Source organism: Coturnix japonica, chromosome 3 (assembly GCF_001577835.2).
Source record: "Coturnix japonica isolate 7356 chromosome 3, Coturnix japonica 2.1, whole genome shotgun sequence".
Taxonomy (NCBI): Eukaryota; Metazoa; Chordata; class Aves; order Galliformes; family Phasianidae; genus Coturnix; species Coturnix japonica.
The window spans coordinates 100,326,429-100,354,149 of record NC_029518.1 but is presented as its reverse complement, the minus strand read 5'-3'; the positions used below and the strand labels follow the sequence as shown (position 1 = coordinate 100,354,149).

The 27,721-nt window shown below is 44.2% G+C and overlaps 1 protein-coding gene across 1 annotated transcript; it reads right to left on the bottom strand.

Annotated features, from left to right (window-relative positions):
- Positions 1–3,356: 3,356 nt before the first annotated feature.
- OPN5 (opsin 5) lies at positions 3,357–14,047 on the bottom strand. Its single transcript, NM_001323223.1, is given in 7 exon segments — positions 3,357–3,420; positions 4,307–4,551; positions 5,018–5,352; positions 6,992–7,162; positions 10,505–10,624; positions 13,839–14,010; positions 14,012–14,047. Coding segments are annotated over 7 exon segments (1,143 nt in total).
- Between the last annotated feature and the right edge of the window lie 13,674 nt (positions 14,048–27,721).

Sequence of the window (27,721 nt, the reverse complement as noted above, 5' to 3'; positions counted from 1 at the left end):
GCCTTGAATGCCTGCAGGGATGGGGCATCCACAGCCTCCTTGGGCAACCTGTGCCAGTGCGTCACCACCCTCTGGGGGAAAAACTTCCTCCTCAGATCCAACCTGAACCTCCCCTGTCTCAGTTTCAAACCATTCCCCCTTGTCCTATCACTGCCCACCCTCACAAACAGCCATTCTCCCTCCTGTTTATACACTCCCTTCAAGTACTGGATGCCCACAATGAGGTCTCCCTGCAGCCGTCTCCAAGCTTCTCATCCCAGTTTCTTACTTTTGGATGCTAAGCCTCTGTGTGGCCCCTTTTCTGAGCTGGCAAGACCTTCACTGCCCCCTTGTCATATATTTTTCCTACAAGTATCATAACATTTTCTAAATGTTTAATATTTTCATTAACATAGGATGAAGCTTGATGCAACGTGAACATTATTCATCATTTAAAATGCATGGCATACCACATGCCACATCCACCATCTACAACTAAAACACAGTCTGTGCGACAATAATGTATTTATCCAGTATTTCACATACATCTCTGTCATTTTACACCACGGGTAAGAAATCTACTCCCAGAATTCCCTGTAGACGCTACATAGAAATAATAATAATAATAAAAGACTAAGGAGCTATTTTGATGGCTGTTGATTAACCTTTACTGTCTGTGAGCACATCTCATCCAGATGTTGCACAAGTTAACTGTTTTGACTTTGAATGTCCCTCCTAGAATAGGTCAGTAACAGAATGGCTGTAATGACGAAACTTCAGTTGGTGACTGATAAAAGCTGATTATACACGGTTAATTAAGAATCCTTTAAGTTCAGAAATAATGAGAGCCTGAATCCCTGTAATCAATCCCTATACTTCAAAAGATTTTGTTGCATGTCATAACTGGGGAAGTGAAGGTCATGCTTCAATTTCAAAACTGCCCTACACTTCTATCTACCAAATAAAGGACAATACAAGTCATCCTGAGAAACAAAGCAAGAATGGAAATAGCAGAGAAAGGCCACTGTGGGATGAGCACTGGCTCAAGAATGCATGCAAAGATGGCAGTGATGTTTATGGCCTCTTCCCTTCTTTGCAATGCTCTGAGCTCAGCAGCAGCGCTGCAGAAATTCTAATTTCAGGTGGCTAAGCTTTATTCCTTGGGGCTGGACAACTACAAAGCCCTGTGACACCTGCAAAGACACAGATAGGGAGGAAAACAGACATTTATCTTAAGAGAGAGAAGGGAGAGGAATGGGTATTCTGGTGAACATTATCTTTATTATGATCTTCCAACCTGAGACAAGAGTCACCTGGGAACTCTCTAAGCTGGGAAATACAGCTAAAAAGATGTCACAGCAAATTTGCACATTGAATTGTCCGGAAGTTTCCTCGTGGGAAAGGTCAGAATCTCAAGCAAAAATGGGTAATGAAGGATAACCCTTCACACTGCAGGCGGAACATCACTGTCCACAAAGACTTTACACTGTCATCCAGACAGTGGATGGATGACAGGACCAATTTCTGTAAAGTCTTCAAGCTCACAACCACAACTTCCATCCTTAGTGCTCTTCTTTCAACTTCTTCTGTTTGCTTAATTCACCCCTGTCAAACGTCAGTACTTTTCAAGTAGCACTGGCCATTCCTTCTATGGTACTAGCAATTCCCAAGCCTGTGGAGGAAAGCTTAAAGGCATTCTACAGCTATGACTGGTAATGACGTAATTAAAAATCTTCATATCCACAGTCTTCACGCTGTTTTACCACCTGTAACCTTGAAATACAAAGTAGAGGGTTATTCCCACTGGGACAATCTTACTGTCTGGGTCAGCTCATTATCTGAATAGGGTTTTACCCATGTCCCTTGTTTCCTTCAAGCCAGTGGCAGTGAATTCAGATAATGCTTTGCTTCTTGGCAACTCTATCTGAATGTGCACATAGGATACACAATATTCATGGCAATTATTCTTCACAGCACTATTATCATTGAAAACCTAATATTAGTAGGTAAAATGAGAAACATTCATAATATGACAGTGTTGAAATATTGAAGATGAAGTAGAAAAAATCCTCCTTCAGAGTGATACTCCCCACACATTCCTGTGTTGGGCTTCGTTGATGATTTGCCTCAGCTCATTTCTGGGTCTTGGGGGTGAGGGTAAGCCAAGGGCTGGGTTACATCACAACACTGCTCTGTAGGGCAAGATCCAGAGAGGTGAGAAGACTTGATTCCGTGTCCATATTTGGCATAGAATAACATAGAATAACATATAGGTATCACGGCAACTCCTCGTCTGTTAATGAGTTTTCCTAGTGTTTATTCAAAGTCCTAAAATACTGTAGAAGAGGAAACAATTCTTCTACCCAGCTCAGGAAATTCAGCAATGTTCGACTTCTGCCATGTTGTCTGAATGTCATCTGAGAACAGAGCAAGTGTTTATACTGCAGAATGGGTGTGCCAGTCAACATCGGGCTACTTTAAATCTATGCTATCAAATGTGATCACATCACAGTTGTGAAATAACAGTCTGATAAAAAGAACTGCTAAGTGTTAAAGAGGAAACCAATTGAAACAGGTTCATGAATGCTTTCTCTCCTCAAAAACGCAGTTCAGAATAAGACTTTAAACCTCGTACCTTTTTTCACCATGAGGTCTGCAAAATCTGTATGGGAGATTCTGGTTTTCTATTAACTTATCTCATGTATCAGTTCCTCCCAGAAGAAACCAGAGACAAGCATCAAAATCATTATTTACAGAGTTAATAACCTGCTTATACTGGGCAGCTCATATCTGGTGAGTAGGGATGCCTCATTTTTAAGGCGAATCCACAAATGAAGAAGAATAGAATGGAAAGAACTGTGGCCCAGGTGCAGCACAATTATTGGTCACAATTATTGCAGATCCTTTCAAAGCACGTTGTTTGTTTAGTGTTGCATTTGGAATTACATGCTTTCTTTGGGACTGTCAGAATCCTTCCTAGACTTCATCCTGCAGTGTTTGGTGTTTTAGAATCAGACTCAACTGCACATGAGAAAGATTTCTGTGTATCTAAGCTGTAAACTTTCTCAGCTGATGGTCTTCGGGGGTCCCTTCCCTCTCAAACCCTCCTGTGGTTCTATGAAACAATAAACAAATTTCAAAGACTCTGAAATGAATCAATTTCTTTCATACAAATGAATCTTCTTATCTGAATAATGAAAACATTCGCCTGGCTCTAATCACACCATTTTAGTTGGTATGGAAAGAACTACATTGTACATAGGACTGTGGAGTAAAAAAAACCACCTGTCATTGTGTTTTAATTTATTCACAGGAAGAGGAATTTGCAACCGTATGATGGTTTGTCATCAGGTTTTCCCTCGCTGTGAAACAAGCCTTCACACTTCCAGTTGGGTTTCGCTCAGTGCTGCTGAATCTCTGTGTGAAGATATGGTGTACATCCTGTGGGAAGGAGAAAGCACAGGCATGTTGCTTGGAACAAGCTGACCATCAAGCTCCTAATTCTGGGAAGGTTTTTATTAAGAACATTTCTTCAACACACAAGCCTGGGAAAGAGGGACTTTATTGAACCTCCTTTCTCTGCAGTGATATTTAAGGCTGTTTTGGGTTTGTCTCCCTGTTGCCCAAAGCTGCAGAGAGTTCTTGGGTGAACTATGAATTTAGCATCTCAATTAAGAAACATATATAGACCCTATACTTCTGCAGATGAGATAAATCTGAGCCTGTGATTGCAGGACCATCTGCTAAGGGACACTGTGGAAGATGTCAGGTGCTTTATTTATAATCAGGTACATTAAAAGAATTCTGGAACTGGCAAGGGAATGAAATGAATGATGGCATAGACCCTCATGCCTCTCATTCATACATACATAGTCATACTTTCCTGGGATTCTACATATCTCCCATCACTTAAATCTGGTAGAGCATCTGTGGCCTTTATTCCAGCCCCCTGACAGACTGATTTACAGCATTATCTTACTGTTCTGACTTGGAAAGTAAGACAGAACTGGAAATGTTTTTCCTCCATGGACTCTCAGTGTTTCCATAACTTCCACTGGTGGTCAGTACAGACTGCACCAAAGCTACAGAGAGGGAAATGGAACTGAGGCCTTTCTGGTTTGATTGTTTGTTTGTTTGTTTGTTTGGTGTGTGCTTTTCACAGTTTCATTGATATAGGGCAAAGAAGAGGAACCAGAAGAGAAAAACCGTGCATAAGTCACAGCCAAAAAGAAAGGCCATGGTCAAAAACAAAAGCAGAGATTTGAGGAGCCATGACTCTTGGGAGCACTGTATTGAAACACACCTGACATCTCAAAGAAGAAATTACCTCGAGTCCTTCAAAGAGCTCTTCTTCTGCAGCGTCTTCAGCCCACCTGACCGGCAGCAGGAGAATTTGCAGTCAATGACCTGGTAAATAATTGGGTTGTACATGGCAGCCGACTTGGCAAGCAGAGTTGGTACCACCGAAAACTGGATGGGAACAGAATCTGGCTGTCCAAAGGCTGACCACACAGAGACCACGGCGTAGGGGATCCAGGCAATGAGGAATCCAGCACAGATCAACATTGCCACCTTGTGAGAGGAAGAGGGAAAGGAGTTAAGCTGGCAGAGTTGTCCTCACTGACAGAACGGCACAGAGCCTGGCAAAATGCATGATGTCACATTGCTGTATACTATAGAAATCTCATTTTAACCTCTTGCAAATGTAATTAAATGAATGTTGGATCAGCCAAGTAAAGGATGCTGCTCTGCAGCATTATGATCCTTGGCCTGGATTGCAGATGATGGTGAATTTTTACCACTAGGTCCATTGTTTTTTTGGCACAAGCTTTTGTATTGAAACAGCAAAATAGCCAGTATCAGCATGGAAATTATGGCTCAGTTCTTGCTTTTTCCCATCTTGACAATAATATGTGAGAAATCTAGACCACCACTTCAGATCATGCCATCGCTCAGCTCAGGACAGCACACTGCTGATGTTCTACAAGCCTGTCTTTATGATCCAACAAAGTAAACGAACTTAAATCTTCTCTCTTACCTTGGTCAGCTTCATTTCAAGTATGTGGCTGTTCTGGATCCTGGTGTCGTAGTGAGCAACCTCTTTGGTGGATGACTTGACCTTTAAAATGATTTTAACATAGGAGAACACAATCACTGCAGTTGGAAACAGGAGGCAAAAGAAAAGAATGCTGAGAACAAAAGCCTGCCCAGCCACTGAAGCCTGCGCCAGCCACCAGTCCAGGGTGCACGAGGTCCCAAACGGCTCAGGAGCGTAACTTCCCACACCAGCAAAAGGAACAGTAGCCCAGAACGTCGCATAGGCCCAGATCAGTGCCAGGCAGATAAAGGCATGGTGTCTCTTAAGCCAGGTACCTGCAAGAAAATTCAAGGGTTATAACCACTGTTCCACACGTATCTGGCACAATGAAACCTGCCATCCTACACCTAAAGTAAGAGCTTACTTCTCTGTCAACAACCTCAGTGGGTTTCATTTCATCTCCTTCTACATTGGACACCCACGCTAACCACCTCAGCACAGCTCCACACCTCATGGAGAGATGCTGCCTGTAGGGACGGCATGATTTTAGGTCTCTGCTTTGAGCTGCCTACAGGAGTCTGTACAAAAGCAATCCAAACATCTCGCTCAGCAACAGCATGGGAATTTCCCTTATTTTGTTGGGGAGTTTGTTCCTCACCATGCAAGAAAAACATCTCTTCCAAACTGTGGCTGTGCTCTTTAACTGAAAAGGGTGAGGCACATAATGCTTCATATTTGAGAGATATACAGTGTTGATGGATATTTCAGTAACAGCTTTCATTGCTAAATTCATTTCCTCCTTTCAAGATCCATCTCCAGACTAGAGAGATATCACATTTATTATGACCTACTTCACATCCAAATCTTTTAGCTGTTTTAGCCTGCCAAATATCTTACAGGAATGTAGGCATCTAATGAGGAATACTTGTGTGTATCAGGTCATAAGACCTTTCAATTTGTGCAAAACTTGAATCTGGTAACACCAGTTAACAGCCAATTAGACACAAAGTGATTTATCTATGAGTGATTACTAAAACTCCCAGCTTAAGCAGACAGCAGAGGGACAAAAGCAAAGAGGGTATGTCCAGCACTACAGATGGACATATATAATAATACCTACAGATTTAGTAGGTATTATTTGGGTCATGCAAACATATTTACTTTATATATGCATTCTTCTCTATAGTTAACATAAGTATTTTGGAGAGCTTAACTATGATTTCCAGCTAGAAACCTCAGATGACAATGGCAGGATAAAAAGCTTAAGATACTTAATATATCCAAGGAGAGGTTAAGAGCACAGCTTTGGTGGTTGTGAAGGGCTTCTGCCATCCAGCAAATGCAGTCTAACAGGACACAAGAGCCTGCTTGAGTCAGAATTAGGCATTTCTCCTACCATCAGTGTGATCTGCTCAGACATACTCGACATCTCAAACAGAAGAATACCTGCCTTCATGGTAATACTCTACTCCATCAGAAATTTGGGTTCTGGTTCAGAAACATTTGAGAACAATTTGTAGAATCATGGAATATACAGTTGGACGACACTGAGTCCAACTCCTGGCTCCACAGAGGACAACGTAAGAGTTAAATTAAGGTATTAATTATTAAGGTTCAAGACCACGATCAATGTTCCCTGAGGACCCTGTTCCAGTGCCTGACCACCCTTCCCAGTGAAGAGAGTTTTCCTAACTTTAAGTAGGATGTTGGCAGAGATAACCAAAGCAGTTGTTTTTGGTCATGTAAATCCTTAACTCCCTCATTTGTAATGTATTGTATTGTATTGTATTGTATTGTATTGTATTTGCTTTATTGGTTTGGGTTTTGTGTTGTGTTTTGTTCTTTTCCTCCTCCTATTCCAGGAAATCATTTCAAATTGTTTTGTTCACAACCCTAATGACCAGCGTCTTCTTGGGCAGGAGGGGGAGAGGAGGCAAAATGAGACCATCTCTTAATACGGTTTCTCTTCCTTACCATAAGCCAAGTGACAGATTTTTAGGTATCTATCCAGGCTGACAGCTGTCATGGTAATAAGGCTCCCACAGCCAAAGAAGAAGCCAGCCCATCCGTACCAGCGGCAGCCCATCCATCCGAAGATCCAGCGGTGAGAAAAGAAGGAAATGATACTGAAGGGTTTTCCTACAACTTCCAACAGAGAAAAGACTGTCAGTTGACTGACAAAATCTGCCACTGATAAAAACATTCTTTTTCATAGCTAAATCTCACAGCATCTGCACATGGTAGGATTATTCAAACATGTTGTATGTGCTGCAAACAGATGCTTCCCTGCAGACCACAGGAAGCAGAAGTCAGCTTGCACTCTAGTGCTAAGCACGTACAAATTCATCCCTCTAAAAAACTTCTGAGTATGATTTATCATAGAATCATAGAATCACAGAATGGCTGGGATGGAAAGGACCTGAAGGATCATGAAGCTCCAACCCCTCTGCCACAGGCAGGGCCACCAGCCTCCATATCTAATACTAGATACTGGTTTAGGTCCACTTGCAAACACAAACATGTGAATCTGCATATGGAACAGGCACAGACCTAGTCAGACTACATCCTAATAACTAATTGAGTATCTTCAAACATAGTAGAAAGAAATTTGCCTTCAAAGAGGTCTTCTGCAAGTGTACCAAGGCCCAGTATTAGAATCTACACTGTTGTACAGTGTTAGGTAAGAAAGACATGTGGTGCAATAGGCAGAGCATGGATCTGAGCAGCAGAATGTCTTCAGCGCCTGCCCATCCTGCTACATGTCCCGAGGGACTCTCAGCGAGTCTTCTGCATGCAGATACTCAAAAGTTTTAAGTATCCCCAGCCAGCAGGTAAACCCCGCGGTGCTTTGGAGATCCTCGTGGCTCTCTAGATTGGTTCTCCACTTAAAGAAGTGGATGGTGTGCTATGAAAGAAGTCAGGATAGGTCATATGTTGTCCCATTCTTGCCTTCAAACAGACTGACATTATTCACATTCTTTGTAAATACCAGGACAATGGGAAATCTTGGAAATCGTGATTTTCTAGTTGGAAATCTCCATCTTCTCAACCATTCAACGGTAACATTCAAACAACATTAAACATTTAACTCCAGCTTTCCATGTATATTCCTGCACAGGAGTTACCTGAGTGCCTGCAGGGGTTCACAGCACCACCAGCTGCCCTGGGCTCCTGCCCTGGCGGTGAGACCACAGCAGTTTAGGTAATGGACATGTGAAGCAAACTCCAATTCCCACAGCATAAATTATTCATAGAAATAAATCAAGAGAATTTCACAAAAACGATCTGAAGTAAAATGTTTCCCTGAATATTCCCCTTCAAATCAAGCTGATGTGAAATAAAATATTTCACTCTCAATGAGAAAATGGAACATTTCTACCAAAAGACAAATCTCACAAAGAAGGGCCTCTGCTCCATTTCTATGTCAGTACTGAGAAGCCCCCAGAATGAGGCGTATTTTTAAACAATGCACTCTGGGCATCTTTTCCTGTAGCTGAAGCCTGCAAGGAAAGCTCTATCTGACATGAAGGCTGTGCTTAAGTCATAGAAACACATTTTTCTTCAAGCAGAAGAGACACTTTAATTTTTCAAGCAAACGCTGACCCCGGTGATCAAAGTTTCAAGAAAAACATGAAATAGCACAAAAGCCGGGATGTACTCTGAGAGCAAGCAACCTTCTTCATGTAAGCCATTGTCAGCTCTAAAGGGCATCACATTTATTTGCACGCAGTGAGGTTCTGTTAGCGCTGCCCTGCCAGGCTCAGCCCTGAACAAGGAGCTGTTGCCACCCAGTGGCGATCTGCAGGAAGTTGGGCTATTGCAGACCTCGCATCTTCAACCAAGTGCCCAGGTAAGCCAATGAAGTAGAATGACTTTGGAAAATGTCCCATCTCCACTACGATTAGCACAAAGGCAGAACTCATCACGTTTTTTGAGTCAACGCCTTCAAGAAGCACGTGTAGCTCTGCCAGTCACCACTGCTTCCCATAACAATACTTCAGCAGGTGAAGTTGAGATCCCTGTGGAAATATGGTGACAGAGATCAGTTGTGTTGGGGATACACCTAAGGAGAGAAGAAGGGAGCCCTCATGCTAGGACTCTTGCTTTCCTAGCCTTCCCAGATGGGCTGTAGTTTGTGTGCTCGGGATACACACTTTAGTGTTTTAGAAATACCTTTACATTACAAACATGTAGCTACAGAGAATTCCCATTTCAGCGGAGCAACTCACACTATTCAGATCTTTATTACTCCTTCCCTAGAGTGCTGCAGGATGGAAATAGCATATCAAGGGTTGTTATGCTAAAACAAACACAGGGATTCATCTTTGTGCTAGCAGAGTGAATGTATTTATACCAACAGCTTTCTTCAGCAGAAGGGATGTGTCTCATTCAGATAACCATGCTTACTGACCACTGAAAAACAACAGAATTTCTGGGGTCAGCAGTCTGTTGGATGTGTGCAGCAGCCACAGCAAGAGGCTGCATCTTCGAGGGGCTGGGAGCCATCCTTCTATGTCACTCTACACTATTTCAGGCATTTGGAAAGTGGCAAAGCCATTCAGGAGGGATGAGAGCAGGGAAACAGTGCTGGACCTGAGGGCAATAGTGCCAGCATATGCAACACATAGGGAACAGATGACTTTGGGAGCATGGGAATGTTCTATCATTTATATTGCACTGAAGACACTGCATGGTCATAGCTGGGTCGCATCAAGCCTTTTTACTCATTAGGTCGTCTGCCATCTAAAAAAGCCTTTTCTAAAGGACATCCAGCTTTCTCCCTCTCGTTTTCCTGTCACTCTGAGCAGCTTAATGAGACTCACGTGAAGAGCCAAAGAAGTGACCTGCAAAGACCCTTGACTCCCCAGTGTTGTGTAAGCCTTTACAAAGATTCCTGTCTCATTCCAGAGCATCTGGGTTGCTCAGCCCTGGCTGATGAGTTAAAATAGAAACCCCTCAAGTTGGCTGATGTTGTTTTACTCTACAGACTGACACAAAGGCTTATTTTCCTGACACAAAGAAAGAAGGTGAGAGTCACTGGCAAGAGAAGTATTACCTTTGATAGGCCAATGGCCTCTGACAGGTTCCAATTTGTTCCCTTCACTCCCACCCCTTACTAAGGTTTGATTCCCTCTTGTTGCACCACGCAGCAAGTAAAGGCAATTTTCTTCAACAGCAGCGCAAGCCCATTTTCTGCTCACTGTGCTGGGATGCACATGGGAGCTGTCTCTGAAGGCTGCACAGCTCTGAGGGGAACACGAGCTTTGCCTGAGACAGAATTGTTAAATGTAGCCCTATTTTCTCCTCCGGAGTTTTCACTTCCTTCCATCAAGTTGTGAAGGAACGTTGTTTTCTGTCCTTCCCTCTGTCGTGCAAATAACAGAGCAGAAGTTTAAGTACCAGAGGCTCTCGTATCTGGAGGACTGCCTCTCCTGCTGCCAGAAAGGAGAGTATAACAAAATGAACAAAAGTAAGACATTAAATTACCTGAAATGCCCAGATCACACACTGCTAAATTAACAGTCATTATCTCCGCGGGTCTTAACTTCTTTTTTCGCTTTGAGGACATAAAGATAACATACCCGTTTCCCAGAGTTGAAAGAATCCCTACAATTTAAAAAGAAAAGAAAAGCAATAAAATTGGAGTTCTCCTTCACAACAGTGATGCTTCATCCCACCACTGAAATTCCTGTTTGTTCTGTGTTCCCAAGGCGAGACATTCTGCAAAACACGACATCTCACCCCCATTTTGTACCTCATAGAGACATCTGCAGGCATGGAATCATAAACTCAGAGAACAACAGAATGGTTTGGGTTGGAAGGGACCTCAAGGATCATGAAGCTCCCACCACAGGCAGGACCACCAACCTCCACATTGATACCAGCCCAGGCTGCCCAGGGCCCCATCCAACCTGGCCCTGAACACCTCCAGGGATGGACGGGGCATCCACAGCCTCTCTGGGCAGCTGTTCCAGCACCTCACCACTCACAGTAAAGAACTTCCCCATGACATCCAACCTAAATTTTCCCTGGGTCCTCATGAACCCAGTTTGTAACACAGCACATGAATGAAGCTCAGCTGTCTGATCAGCAGCAGCTCAGCTCTGACCAACCCTAGTTTTATTCTGCTGTTTTGAGATTTTCACTTTAAAATGAACACAAATTATTTCTATTCATATCACAGACTAACTTTTACAATGAAATTTGATTTATATCACAATCAGAAAGGAAAAATAGGCAGAACAAAAAATAACAAGACCATTCTAAATCACCTATCATAGTCCTGAACCCTTTCCAACCGACCTGAGGTCTGCAGAGCATTCTTCCTCAGACAAAACTGGACTCCTACAGCCACCCACCCTGTTCACTTTTTTTCCCTCTGTGTCCCAGCAAAGCCAGTGGGGACTCTGAGTTGCTCCAAATCATCTTCATTGGAAGGGAAATTCAGGATTGTTTCTGTCTGCAGAAAATATAAGAGCCACCAACAGAGCTTCCTGGGAACAACAGAGATGTATTTCCTTCCAGTTTCTGCTATTTCTGCAGGTCCAGGATATTATTAAAATGTAGCCATCCACCCAAGCACAAGTGGGTAACAAAGACAGGTTTGCATTGCAGGAGATGGTGGTGTAGGCTGGGTGAGGAGCAAAACCAGGCTTGGAAGGTACAACCTACACACAAAGCACCAACCAGCCAAAGTCTTGTTGTGTTGTTTGGAATCAAAAGAGGAAAGAGTTGGCAACCCTGCACATAGCAGGGGGTTGGGAGTGGATGGGCACTGTGAGCCTTTGTAACCCATGCCGTTCTGTGATCCTATGACTCAATGGGCTGATATAATCTGTGCAAACCCAAGGAGGATGCAAATGTAGTATTTGGGTGCATATATGATTAAGGTACTTGGCTCAAATGAAAACTGTTATTGGCATTTGTAAGGACCATAAGGATAAAGTATCTTTGCAAGTAAAATGAAAACAAAAACAACAACAACAACGAAAAAAAAACACAAATAAAAGTTAAATCTATAGCAAAAAGTGGGATATGATGTCTAAAGTAGAGCTACACGTGGATCCAGCAGAGAAGCTGTGTGTCTATCAGCCCTCCTTAACTACAAGATCAGACTCATGGTTGGGATTTGCTTTTTCACAGGAAACGTGATTTCTGTTCTTCACCTTTATTCAACTCTCTCTGTGCTTTGAAATACGTTTCACACCTGGCAGGGCTACTTCTTTGGAACTGAATAAATCTACACTGCATACAGCCCCCACAAATAGGCCCCATGGTGTGCTGAGGAAGGATTCATTTCAGCTCCCCAGACATCTTTCCTGGGATTACATCCAGTTTGCTTCTCCAAGCAAAAAAAAAAGCCTCGAGGGGGGTTTTTTTAGACAGCTCAGTGAAAACAGCTGTTTGTCCAGCAGACATAAAGAAATAACATATATTGTATATTTATGGAAGGATATAAAAACTTAGGATGCATACAAATTGGTACATGAATACTGAAAACAGCACAGAGTCACTGAGGGAAGACAGAGCCTCACCTGTCAGCTCTATAGCTCTGAATGTCTTCTTCAATAAAGGCATAAGCAAAAGGCCTGTGAGAAACAAGGGTTATTCCAGAAGGGTTATTCCAGCCTTTGTGGGATGTCAGCATTGGAAGGAAATAAATAGATCCCTTGTGTCAGTCAGAGGAAAGGCAGTAAGAGAGGCAAGTGTGCAAGACAGCAAAGAAGAACCATGAAGGTAAGACTAGGAGGTCTTTGTGCACAACTAGTAGAGCAAAAAAATGAAGTTAAGAGAAACGAATGTGAAGGAATATCCTCTATAAGCCTGGGTCCAGCTGGCTGAGCCCCAGAGCCCAGCCTGGTGCAGCATCGTTACGCCACCTGGGCTCAGTGTTACTGAGAAAATAGGGGTTGAGCTGTGAGAAAACCCATCAGCTGAATCCTTAGCAAAGGAAAACCAAAACTGCAGAAAGAAGTTAAGTGCTGAGACAGCAGTTAGAAGCTCAGGTATTTGTGAGCAAACCTGTTGGCACAAAAAGATACGATGCTGCCCCACAAATAGCACAACAGGTGGTAAATTGGCAAGAACAGGGACCTGCCTGCTTCTAAGATGGAGAGCAGCATTTCCCAACCCAGTAGCTACCTGATGCATCACTGTTTAACCTTGAAATCAGTTGAAGCTCTCATCTCCATGTACCAGCCAATAAATAACTGCATTTATTCTGCTTGCAAAGTCCCTTTGAAAGTGGTGGAAGATTCCAAAACAAAAAGGAGGAGAGGGTTATGGGCAGAAAGTGATGTCCGATGTAATATAAAACAGAGGAGAGCTGCTGCCAGGAGACGGGCAGGACCTGGGCGATCACATCTGAGGGTGTTCTTTGATGTGTGGGCACATGAGAGACTTGGAAACGAGGCAATAAAATCACAGTGTGAGGGCAGAAGCCTGCTCTGGTCAGAAACAACAGAACTGTGGTTTCTGCTCTCATTGTGTGTGCCTGCAAGGACACAGTGGCATAGAATCACAGCATGGCCTGGGATTGCAAAGGCCCACAGTGCTCACCCAGCTCCAACCCCCTGCTGTGTGCAGGGTCACCAACCAGCAGCCCAGGCTGCCCAGAGCCACATCCAGCCTGGCCTTGAATGCCTGCAGGGATGGGGCATCCACAGCCTCCTTGGGCAACCTGTGCCAGTGCGTCACCACCCTCTGGGGGAAAAACTTCCTCCTCAGATCCAACCTAAACCTCCCCTATCTCAGTTTCAAACCATTCCCCCTTGTCCTATCACTAGAGCTGTACTTCAAAGTTGAAATAAAAGCTCATTACCAATTACTGTCAAATAAAACCCAGCTATGATGTCAGCTTCTCTAGACAGCTTTGATGCAAAGGGGTCTTCCTGCTGCACGTAGTGTGGGAGATATTCTTCCTGGGAGGAGGAGTTGCAGTCTGATGCCATCCCACTCATGTCCAACTCAGTGTCTGAGAAAACAAACAAACAAACATACAGAACGAACAGAGCACACAATAGCACCCATCTGCCACCAGAACTGGCAAAGATGTTTTTCTTCATATGTAAGATGTATCCCCCCATCCTCATCTCTGTCCTCCCAGCTCCCAGGGCATTTCAGGATCTGTTTCAAAATTGCGTAAAGCATCTGGCCATAGTTTGTTTCATGACTTTGTTTACCCAGGAATGTCATGATTGATACTGTAAGCACTGCAGTAACCCATCCGAGCAGTAGCTGGGAAGCACTGTGCTGCAGCACTCAACCCACGGCTCCTGAGGCGCCTTCCCTGATTGTCTGAAGGAGTTTCATGTTTCCAGCTGAGCAACCCAAGGCTGAAGATCTAGGAAAACCAAGCAGGGCAATTGTTGATGTCTGAATAGATTTGTTGTTCAGCGCACTTAATGCGTACTGGACTTGTCTTTATCTATACGCACTATTCTCATAATCCCAAGAAGCTGGGAATTATCAGTTAGACAGTCCCAGCAGTTTCTTTGTGTCCCGAGGGGCACAAACTGCAGCTCTGCACATTGCACAGTTCAGTGAAGAGACATATCCATAATTCTCCTTAGAGTTATTTAGATGGTGGGATCCAACGCAAACAACTTCACGTGGTTTTGGTTATGAATATTAATGGTTATTTAAATATCTGGTTTAAATACCAGATTACAGCTTTAAAATAGTTCCAACATTCAGAAATAGCTGGGCCCCCAAAGCAAAGTTCAAGATTCAAATCTCACTTTAAGAGCAGAAGAAGACAGAAAGAGGATGTAATCAATAAGGCACTGCAATCATTCCTCTTATCATTCCAAGTCAAGGAAAACCATAATCCCCATCAGCATTCTGTTCCAGTGGAGGTTTGGGTAAAAGAACAGTAAGGAGGGATGGAGATGGCTTTTAAACTATCAGGTGGAGGGCTGCAAATGGAAATGTGCATTTCCCAAGACGTACCAAGTTTGAACACCTCACCCTATTGTTTTGTCCCATCTTATGTATGTGCTTCGCTAGATGCCACAGTATTACAATGACTTATCAAAAGGTCAAAAAGGTCCCTAAACATCCCACTTTGGTGGGATGTGTGATCCGTGTATGCACTAGTCTCCACTGCTTACAAGTATCACATCACACTGAATGCTACCAAAAAGTCATCTGTGAAAGCAACTGCAGCAGCAAAGCTTTACTGTGGCTGCTGGACAAGGGAGCATGAGGAATGGATTATCTTGAAAGTCATGGACCACATATGGAATCATTGCCATCATTCATGAAAGCAAATGAATTCACCAAGACATAAACTATAGAGTGAAACAAAAGATACCAATGGATCCCAGTGCATCTGCAAAGAGAGAATTAGCAGAGCTCATTTAAGGAGTTATCTCAGCTAAGTGATAACATTATCGATTGTGTTAATTAAGAAAATAACTTCCCACCCTCTTGTGATATGTAATAGGTCTTAAGGACAATACAAGTATGAATAATTTTAGCAGAACAAGTAAAAGACAAAAGCTAGAAGTTCACATTAGTACCAGAGGGCACGGTTATCTTTCAAGGGGGAAAAAGGGGAATGATCTTTCTCTTTTCTTTGCCCAGTGATAATTATTTCTCAGACACTCATTAACAAAGTTAGTTAGCTCTCAGTGGCAGTTCATATCATATGTATCTTTATTTGAAACCTCTCTTGTATTTTGCAGTGCGTGCTGTGCCATACAGACGGGGGCAGGCATGGGCCACAGTCCCCATGGGCACTGTGTCATCCCCACAGTCTTCCCAGCTGCTGTGCTGTCACCAGAGACCTTGAGTCCACCTCACCAGGTGACAAACAAACTTCTCTCTTTAGTTTGATGGTATCATCAAACTTGGTATCATCAAACTTGCTTCTGATGTTCTGTTTAGGTTGTAGATGCCCCATCCCTGCAGGCATTCGAGACCTTGTAAGACCAATTCAATTCTTGTAAGACCAGAGGACTACTTTGCATCAGGTCTCCAATGACTGAGGTGTGGGAGCAGAGAGCCATGGTGCACTGCTTGCCCACGCACACGTCCACTGCCCATCCTTACAGCACATCTCGTGCTGAAGGGCTGCAGTGAAAATAGATTCAAAGCCACAACAGAGGTCACCAATTTGCTCCATCTTGTGAGAAATGGACTCATGCTTGTTCTTGTGTTGCAGGCAATTCATATTTAATTAACAGAAACAATTCTGCTTTTAAATAATATATTCCTTAAAATGGAACTGTTCCACTATAGCTAACCTCAAAATCCTATAGCTAGTCCTTCAAAGTCCTTACCCAGACTGTATATAAGAGCAATAGCGACTCTCAGACCTTTTGCGACAAGAGACAGAGGAGGGGTAGACTGGAGAAAGATTATGGGTAGCTGTAGCTGTTTGGTTGCACCAATGCTATTTTGCCAGATCTGCCCCAATTCCACTTCATTCTCTCTCCTCAGCCCCACTGAGGAGCTGTGGGCAGGGAAGGAAAGCTCAAGAGCCCCAAACAGGTAACACACATCACAGAGACGTGCACTCATACAGTGACAGTCAATGAGAACTGGGCATCAGCAGTCCTCCTGGTGAGGAAAATCCTTCCTGCTCAGAAGCCAGAGTACAAGGAGGAAAGGGGCCGTCCCCCTGGCACCCCTCCTTGGAGCCCTCTGGCACACTGGAACTGAACAGATGTCCAACATGAGTACTGCTGCCCACAGGTGTCAGAGCTGTGCTCTGCACAGTCAGTCCTGGAGCCCTAAAGGCACACAGCTCTGTCAGTGTGTGCCTGCAGCCCACTCCTTTATCACACAGTAGGGATTGGGGTCATCCCTTTAAGCCTCATGAGAAGGGAGCAGAGCAGGCATTTCACAAGTTGCATTTCACAAGTTGCAGAGCAGTTGCAGAGGATTCACTGAACGTGAGCATTTCTGTGCCACTGAGAGCACTGCAGCCATGCAGCAGGTTTCACACTCCTGTTTTCCTAGTGCAAAAAGCACAGATGGGAGCAGCAGCACCAACAGCGCGAGCCTGGAGAAAAGCGGTCACAGGAACTTCTGGATCAGAAGAAAAGAACACATCACCCAGCATGGCACTGCACGGTGCGCAGCAAGGGACAGCACGGCCCAAAGGCTGAGCTAATGCAGAACCAAAAGGCACCCAGCATGTTGCCCTGCACTTGTACGTGCAGCTCCTAGGATGCTTTCAGGTGCAGGTTTGCTGTTGCAGAGGAAATCCCTTTCCCCAGTTTCTACATTGCTGTCCATTTGTCCATCAGTGTGTCCTGGTGACACACAAACCCAGACCCTGTCCTGGGCAAGGACAAGTGTTTCTGGCTGAGAAGCACACAAAAACCCATCTGTTCTGATCTCATACTAAACACAAAGTCCATACCATAATTGTAGAATCATAGAACCACAGAACGGCCTGTGTTGCAAAGACCCACAGTGCTCATCCAGTTCCAACCCCCTGCTGTGTGCAGGGTCACCAACCAGCAGCCCAGGCTGCCCAGAGCCACATCCAGCCTGGCCTTGAATGCCTGCAGGGATGGGGCATCCACAGCCTCCTTGGGCAACCTGTGCCAGTGTCTTTCTTTCTTTCTTTCTTTTCTTATCTTTTCTTTCTTTCTTTCTTTCTTGTCTTCTCTTCCTTTCTCTTTCCTTTCTTTCTTTCTTTCTTTCTTTCTTTCTTTCTTTTCTTTCTTTCTTTCTTTCTTCTTTCTTCTTTTCTTTTCTTTCTTTTCTTTCATTTTCTTTTCTTCTTTTCTTTCTTTCTTTTCTTTCTTTCTCTCCTCCACTTGCGCTGCTGGGGCTGCTGAGTGCTGTGCTGCATTCACTTGAGCCTGGGCACCGCTGATTGGAGTAACAACAGTGATCCCGGGCAGCACACCAGAACCAGTGAGAAATACTACACTCGAGTTTTGCGGCGACCGAATTGTTTCCCTTTAATTCTATCTGTGTATTTATTGCAAGCATTGGTGGAGAGGTCCCGTGCAGGTTGACATTGCCGTTATTACAAAGCTAAATGGTTGAAAAAGAGAATGGCATTGTCTGTGTCTGCTGCTGGCCGCGCACATGTCCAGGAGACCCTAATAAATCTGACCGGTTCCTTTTGATGCAGATTATCTGATTGATGTTGTTGTGCTGCTGATTATCAGTTGGCTTCAAAGTAAGGAGTGGGCTTGTTTAGCTTGAGAAGAGAAGGAAGGGCTTGCGGGACGAGAAGACTCATTGTGGGCAGCCCCAGTACTTATAAGGGAACGAATAAACAGAGAGAGAGGGAGGATTACGGCTGTTTGTGAGGACTGTGTGCGTGAGTTAAGGAGCAAGGAGGAATGTTTGAAACTGAGAGCAGGGGAGTTCAAGGTTGGATCTGAGGAGGGAAGTTTTTCCCCCAGAGGGTGGTTGACACACTNGAAAGAAAGAAAGAAAGAAAGAAAGAAAGAAAGAAAGAAAGAAAGAAAGAAAGAAAGAAAGAAAGAAAGAAAGAAAGAAAGAAAGAAAGAAGAGAAACTGTATAAAACTTCCAGATTCATCAGTAATTTCAGGTTTGTTTCCCTGCCTCTTTGGGGAGACAACATCATGACGACTTTATTCCTGCGATGATTTATTCCACAGGAAAGAGGAGAAAGATAGAATGGCCATCAGACCGTTAATGAAGCTGCTTTGTAGCAGCTGGTCCGGGGTTAGCGGGACCTTGATGGAGGATAAAGTGAGCACACACAGCGCAGACACCCACCTGTGCACGTCTGTGTGCACCTCTGCACCCACACTCTGCACCCGCAAACTTTCACACCCCCGAACAAGAACAAGAGCCGCAGGACCGGACGTACCTCGCGCACCAGCTCCACGCAGAGCATCCCCCCGAGCTCCGCAGCTTGAAGTCAAACCCAAACCGTCTGCAACAGCGTGAAACCGCGGTTCCTTCAGCGCTCCGAGTCCTACAGCTCAGCAGACGGGGCAGAGCGGCGCCGAGCCCCGTGCAGAGCCGACACTCCGTCCCGCCGGGTGCGGCTGAGGATACTGAGGATGCTGAGGATGTTGAGGATGTTGAGGATGCTGAGGATGCTGAGGATGCTGAGAGCCCCCTCCCTCCTCCCTGAGGGGCCGCAGCTCCTCCACCTCTCATCAGCCCACCCCGCTCCGGAGCTCCCAGCCCCGCCTCCGTCCAGCCCCGCACCGCACCCCGTCCCGCAGCATCCCGGGGGAACGGGTGGCTGATAGGAGATAGCCACGAATAGGAAACTGAAGCGGCACTTTAAAGCATAGATCAATACAGGCTAAAACACTTCTCTTTTGCTTTAAATAAATAAGCACAGAGCGGAGGGGGAAGGACTGTGAAACTCCACAGTGACCTGGCAGACCCAAAATGCTTGCATGGCAAGTGGCATGGGGACAGCCCACTGAAGAACGAATAGGAACACAGAGCTTCACGCTCAATTGACTTGGAGTTGCTTTGCAGGAATTGGTCATTGTTAAAGTCATCTTTTATTTACAGGGTGAAGAAACAGGGCAGAGAAAAACAAAAGACATCAGCTTTTTTGAGCAACCAGTTCATTCTAGTAAGATGTCGGTCTTTCAGATGATTGGGGTGTGCCAGATCAGAGGTAAATGTCAGAAGAGCTCCCAGGTTGTGAAGCTCCAACAGCTCCAGAGCCGATCCTGTGTTAGACTCAAGAGAAGGATAATGGGTAACTCGGCAGAGAGACCCAAACACCACAGCATCCCACACCTCATCTGCATTTGGAGATGGGAAAGGTGAGGGCTAAAGGGGGTGGTACAGCACAGAAGGGTCAGGACGTGGGCAGGGCAATGAATGGGCTCACTGATGGTGTAAGAGTAAAGATGCAAGTTGTGAGATTTAGGCACTTCCAGCATGGCTGCACACGGTGGCCTGAAAGAGGGGAAAGTGAGTGCAAGATCCTCACCCATCATGATGTGTCCATCTGAATTACCCTTATAGCACTTGCACTCACTCATTAAGAAATAGATGCCAGGACTTATTAGAGGGCAATGCAGTGTGAACCTCCAAGTCACACATCATGACGTGTGACAGAACAAATTAATCCATCCTCTCTCGGGGCCTCATTTTCCAGCTGCTAACATGAGTTAACTGAGTCACTGGCTGCACTAAACCTACGAGCATCATTTGGGGCGGTATTTTAAATGTTAACACTTGGACACAATTTGCCTCAGCATCCTCTGCAGACCTTCCCAGTTGAGATGCAGTCCAGTGATGGCTTCAGTACACCTACATGTCCACTGACAGCAGGAGAGTTTTGGAGAGGCCATGGATTGCTGGAAAGCAGCAGAGATAGCACTGCACAACAGGGCACAACAGGGCACAGCAGAAGGAGGGTTTCCACGGCTTGAGAAGACACAGCAGGCAGCTCAAGGCTGTGTGTAGTGTTTGCATAGTCTGGTCACAAATCTGAGACCACTCCAAAATTTCCTTGTGTCCAGAGAGCAGAAAAATACTCATCTCCAAACTACTCACATAGTTCTTCCTTGGAAAATATGAAACATGAAGGCCTTCTAAATGAAGAACAATGATGATGGCTTTACAGGAAGGAAGGAGGGAGGAGGAAGGCAGCATTCGGACATACTGTTGTTCTTTGAGGAAGAGAAGGTCAGGAATGGATAAACAAGCAAAGTGGGAGAAAAAAAGATTAGTATATGTGTATGATAGCAGTGCCTACTAGCAATGCCTACTTACTGCACCACAACCTCACGGCTCCTTCTCATCCACAGATTTCAGATGAAAATTGTGATTTAACACCAACATTCCTTTCTTTGAGCATTTTGGATGCCTGGATTTCAAGCAGCCCCATGCAGCACGATTCCAAATTGAGCATTCAAGTGGACAGTGGACAGTACAGCGAAAGCCATTCTTCTTAGCACAGAATCCTCAAGAGACATATTTCTTTTCCTGGAGGAAATGATACAGAGCAGGTATCAATGTGGGACCTTTCTCCTCATCAGTACAGAGCAGCCACTTCCACAGCTGCACAACAACAGGAGTCGTGTTCCAGCATCTCAGCTGCAGAGATGGCCTCAAAGGCTTTGTTCTCTTGTTTTCTGCCCATCTTTGTCCTCACCTTCTTATAGACAAAGTTCTTCAACCCCTTCCCTGGCTCTAAACCCTTCCTGAATTTCTAACAGCCCATTCCTCTCTTTCTTGCATTAAGCACAACCTTTCTCAGATGTGTTGTCCAGAAGCCTTTCAGGCACTGATCTCATACCAGTCACTGCAGATAAACAGGCAGTGTGGGTCTGGCTGCTGTCAGGGGTCATTTCACCTCTCTACAACATCCACAGCTGGGGGTGGTAAAGCAAACTGCTCTCTATGCTGTCCCTTTTTGTGGGACCAGAGAACAAAACAGGCTGTACCAACCCCATTACAAATGCAAGCTGTCTCTCCTTTAGCCTGCATGTAGGAATATTTCTTTCATCCTACTACATACAAAAAATACGTGATCCATTAAACCATTAATTCTGCCCCCTGGGCCTGCAGAGCTTACCAAGGAGTAACCTTAAATGAGGCCATTGCTGACACTTCAATCTGACCATCTGGGTATGTCCCACAGCAGAGCCCATCTCAGGCAAGGACAACACCTCGGGGTCCTCTGGTTTCAGCTCATGGCCCCTGGTCTCACAAGGAGACAGACATGCCAGGAACAAAGCAAGCAGAGTTACTTAATATTTCATCACTCTGAACACCTTTTGTACTTAAGGATGAGACAAATAAAGAGAATACAACACGTTTCTCACGGAAGCATTCCAAAGAGGAAATAGGGTCAACAGGAAAGAAATGGGGAAAAAAATCCTGACATTTTGAAATAAGAATTTCTACTCATTTTTAATTTCTTTAGCCCTGAGAATATACATCACTTCAGGAAACTGAATGACCATTAGGTTGCTGAGCTCGCTACTTGGATTCTTCAGAAAACAAAGACTGCCCAGGTTCCACACACAGAATCACACAGATTTTCCTCATTTATTAATCCCAACCAACACAGAAATTAATGGAAATCTCTGATTTGAAACCCTTTCAGTGTTTTCAAGAATCAGCAGGAGCAGATAAAAGGGATGGGGACCTCAAGTCCCAGGAAAGAAAGCAGAATTATCACTGATAGTCCTATTGATGGATGGAGGTCACTGTGGGTATCAGCCATGGTTAATGCTTGAGACACTGAACTCCTCGAGCAACAGAAACTCCCATACTTCTGTGTACAGTATTCCTCTTTCAGTGCTCACTGATGTTAAGAAGCAATGGCAAAAGACAACAAGGTTGATTTAGGAGGAAAAGGGAAGATGTGCATTTAGGGACAGACAATGTGAAATCGAGCTTCACCAATTCTGCTTCTTGTGGGGGAAAAAAAATGGTGACTTGTTTGCGTTTGATTTGCATTAAAATCAAAGTAAAACCACCACTGGCTGACAAACCATGTGTATCACCTATTTAGGTCGGTAGGCTGGTAGACCCTATTTCTGTTGATAGCCTCATAAATCTATGTAGACCCCACACATGAAATGAGAGATGCATCCACTGAAGTCTGGAAGAAAAGGCAACTAAACAGGCAGAGCTATGAAAAAAATACAAGATATTAAAATTTAAATTAAAAAAAAAAAAATTAAAGTTGTTTAATCTGAAATTGAAACTATTCAAGACAAATCCCTAAACAGTGCCAAACTGTGTAGAAAAGTGAAAATATTTCCCTCCTGCCTGTGCTAGAGAAGACAAGAAGGAAATGGAGGGAGCATTTCCACCAAGAGGCTGACACCAAACATCCACCAGCATCCAGTGAAATGGTTTTCGAAGAGCAGGGGCAGAGTCAAACTCAGTGGGTTCTCACGTTCCTTGCTCCCCCTGTTTTATGTCTATATAATGTAACTATATCTGTTTATAAAAGCAGAGCATGTGCCATTTAAATGCTGATGTAACCACCACAAAAACAGGGGCTACTTGTCTAAATAGAGCAAGCACTTTTTAAATGGATATTGAGTTATAGTAGAGACCAAAGAGTAGGGAACAGTATTTGGCAGATGTGTGTCAACTTGAATTGCAAATTGCTCTGCTTCATAAGGTGAGTTTAAAGAAGCATTCCAACACTTTTGTTGGCAGCAATTATCCTCATGGTAGTAACCCAAGTTCAGCCCCTGCTGGAATTGAAACACGAAACTGCCTGTTGGGATCCTGACCTTGCTCTTCATTTGGATTCACTCCTTCCCCAAATGAAATCAAATAAATCAGCCTTTTAAATGTTTTCTTTGATGGAAAAATTCCTTCTGGATTCAAAAGCAAACACCCTCCAGCAATTTCAACAGTGATTTTATCATTTAATTGCTAGAAAGTGTGGCATCTTCTTAGAATCATGGAATTGCTCAGGTTGGAAAAGACCTTAAAGATCATCGAGTCCAACCACAACCCAACCATCCTACCCTAACTAACAGCCCTCCACTCAATCACGGCCCTGAGCACCACATCCAAAGGGCTGTTAAACACATCAGGGATGGGGACTCAACCACCTCCCTGGGCAGCCCATTCCATTCTTCTTATATTTAACATCCGTAGACAATAAAGTGTGTCAGCCTGGATGTGGCTTTGGGTGTCCTGGCCTAGCAGGAGGTGTATTTGCTCTTTTACAGGGCAGTGGAACCGGATGCTCTTTAAGATCCCTTCCAGCCCAAACCAGTCTAAGATTCTATGAAAGACACTCACAGGTACTAACAGATGTAGACCAAAGAGCACTGAGCTATGGCAGAAAGGACAGATGAAGATGCAACCAGAAATCACAGCCAAGCTAAATAGCTAAGCCTAGTCTGATGTTCTGAAAGTCAACAAGAACCCTCTGTTCTTTTGTCCAAGCCCTTCTTTGGTTTGTTTCTCACTGCAGTGTACTGTAGTATTGTAGAATACTGTCAGAAGGACAGAGAACACTTCTGTTCCAACAAGGGGGCCCTCTCCACTCAGTGGATTAATTTTACAGTCTTCACACTGTGATGGCCTCAAGTCCCACATCACAACTGAGTAAAGCTCCAGTAAAACGTGTAACTTTTAGTGCTACCCTCTAAAAATATTTTCTTCCTAAAGGAATAAAAGCTCTAGAAACATGCAAACCCATGATGGTGGAATAACCTCCATCTTAACAATTCCCAGTGTTCAGAAGAAGTCTGCTTATTTATTTGAAATCCACTGCTGCTCATAATCTCTGTCTCTAAACAGTGACACATTCATGTTGCAAATTCTCCTGGGGTGTGAGCAGAGGGTCAAAATTATAACACTAAAAGGAACCCCAAATAAAGCCCATCCAAGAAGCAGAATATGCTTTAGCAAATAATGTTTTGTAATTGCAAACACGCCATTTCAAGATAGAATTCTCTGATAGGTGTAGGATGAGAAAATACTAATTACTGGAAGGCCGGCTGGAGCTGTCCTGACTCTGAGAATGAATCCTTTAACAGACCCATACTGAAGCAAAGATTCTGGTGTTTAATGGCACAGACTCACATGCTAACCAGCCACTGATTAACTTTCTTAGGTTATTGTAAGGGTACCGGGCACACGTTATATATGTACCGTGTGTCTGCAGGCAAATATGTGGGTCCAAAGTCACAGCCCTTCTCAAAAAAAAACCCACATATTTTCCCAGTAAAGTTTGGAGTGAAAAAGAAAGAAGACATGAACAAATTCTCTCTGTTACACAAAACCCAGTACAAATTGGGAATGCAGATCAATCAGTCTGGAATGGCATGTTGGGAATTTCTCCTTGAAACAAGAACTAATAAGTTTTCTATTAAAGCTTATTTCCCCTAAGTGAAGCTTAGAGCTAGAATTACAAAACTGCTGCAAAGAGAGGAATAAAACCACATTTGAATCAAGCATTCAGGGGATAGAGCATTTTCCTCCACTCCTGAGAAGCTAAGATGGAAAATATGAACTCATCTTTGTGGTTTGGATCAAGGTTGCAAAGCAATGCCATCAAGGAGAAAAGTGGGCAGCATGCAAACCCCACACAAAAGGTAATAGGAAGATTGTGTGCTGATGCCATACTGCTTCTGAGTACTAGCATGTGCTGCAGAACCCTCCCTCTTCAACCTCCTTGAGGTTTCTGGAGCCCTGAAATACAGCTGAACCATCTCTCCATTTCCACAGGAGAATACTACAGAAGGAGATACTTTCTCTGCACCCTTATGACTGCACTCTGGTATTCTTGGTTTTGCTAAGCAAACTAAAGCAATGTTCAATTAACAATTTATCAGCAAAATTAGTGCATGCCCAATTTATGCTGAAGTTCAGGATGATCAGTACACGTGGAGGATTTTTCTGAGAAAAGCCCACAATCTGAAACGTTGCCTCAGGAACGTTAATTTAATCAAGTCAAAGGACATTCTCCCTGAGGAGAAATGGGATAATAATAGGAAAGACACCTCACTGCGTATTTCAGAAGAAAACAAACACTTGTAATTCCTCCTATACAGAACGTGGCTGTGCGAACCCCACAGCGTTAAATGTTCAGCTGATGGAGCCATTGACCACAATGGCAGAGGTGAGAGATCATGCACGAATATGTGAAGACTAAATGGTGTCTCCATTGGTTTCCCTGGATAATTTTTTTAACATTTTTCCTTGATATGTGATCACAGCCGACGTCAGAGCACACACCCCAAAGAGAAGGACTTCATAACATCTGAAATAGCACAGAAAACCCTAGAAAATAATGTAAGATGGAGGGTTATTTGTACATTTAACTCCAAAGGAAAATCAGCAAAGTCACATCTTTCCATATAAAGGGAGAACAACGTGTCAGTGCTGGAAAGGTGTAGGACTAATTAGAGACGATCCCAATTTGTTCAGTTTGGACAAGCATTGGCTAAATCTGAACTAAGCCTTCATTCATGCAGGCATCAAATTCCACATAAGAATGGCCTGAAACTAATAGAGATGTCAGCAGGGAAAAGCAGAACAAGAGAGGAACAAGAGAGGAACAAGAGAGGAACAATTGGCCTTCTCAACCTCTGCTCATAACCGTGCATAGTGTAGGGAGCAGAACTGGAGGTGGCATTTGCTATTGGTCTTACATTCACTAACTCAGAGCCTACTGTACTCCTCAAGTGACAAAATCCCACACTGATTTCATGAAAATCCACAGAATTTCAGTCAACCCCTCTGTTCTGTCATATCCTGAAGTTTCAATACTCAATTAACTAACGGAAAGAAAAGTCACAAGTCTGGTATTAAACAGCACCCACACTAAGACTAACAAAATGGTACCCACGAGCAGCAGGCATCCTTGTGTAAATACCCCCGGCAGTTCTTTCCTTCCCTTCCCTCCCCCTGCCCATGCCCTGAAACCAGCAGACAAACACAGTTCCATGGGACTACCGCATGGACATGCTCTAAGTCTGCGCAGTGGTGAAAATCCTGATGGTTTGGTTGAGGATCTGCTCAGCAAAGGGGAAGGGAAGGGCTGCTACCCCACCCAATACGTATTTCTGTAGCTTAGAAAATGTACTTTTTGCATTTCCTCTGTGCAGATGATGTTGGCTGATAGCTGAGGTGGGGAGGCCGATCTCAGAGCTCACGCTGCAGATTCCCCAAGGCTCTGTGCTAACACTGATGAAACAGGGGAAATCTATGACATTAGGATGACAGAATCCATTATATTTGCACCTTTGGTGGCTGTCTGCTCAGGAAAAAGAAAGTGTGAATGTGCCGAGCAAGATGACTTTGACTTTAAAAATAGCTTCTATCAAGGTCATGCAAGAGGCTCAAACTTTTAATTACCACAGGGATGGTCTCCACACCCATAAGTCACATCTGGTGTTACACAAGAACAACACCACAGGGTGAGCAATGTCCTCTCTGCTCATCCAAGAGACAGGCTGCCCATTTCCTAAGGTGTTCAGCTCACACGGCAGCACCAGACTGTAGAAACATGGAATGGTTTGGATTGGAAGGAACATTATTCAGTCAGAACTTGCTTCAAATATGAGGGCTGCCACAAAGTAATGCCTCCTATTTCATTGTCAGTTCACCATGTCACAGGCTGATGTTGGTGGGATGGCAGCAGAGGTTGAACCTTCCCACCAATACTCCATTCCTTGCTGTAGCTGTGTGACAGATGGCGGACAGAATGGCATCTGATATAGGAGTGAAGGTGGAGCAAAAGGGTGGAACTGAATTCCTCCACGAGGAATGAATGGCACCCATTGGAATTAATGGATGCTTGGGAATGTTTACAGATAGCAACCAATGGGTGTGAGCGCATTGAAGGTTGGACTCCATGGGTAACATTTCCCTCACAACTGTCCTGTTGCAGCAGCTGTGAAGCTGTGGGTCACCTCCCCTGGGGCAGATCCTTCCAAGCATGGTGTGCAGGATGTGGTGCTCAGGGCCGTGATTGAGCGGAGGGCTGTTAGTCAGGGTAGGATGGTTGGGGTTGGACTCAAAGATCTTTAAGATCTTTTCCAACCCGAGCAATTCTATGATACTATGATTCAGATCTTCAGTAGATCCTTGTGCAGATACTGACACACATTATAGTCAAGTAGCTTGACATCTTACTGATAAAAAGGTCAGAATCTTCTGTTCTACCAACCTATTCCTATTATGAAGAGAAGCACTTAGCTGGCAGCACAGGAGATAAAGAGGTATTTTCTGTGGTACCTCTTCCAGTGCCAGAGATTAAGATGACTTTTTGCAGTACTGCAGGAGGCCGAGCA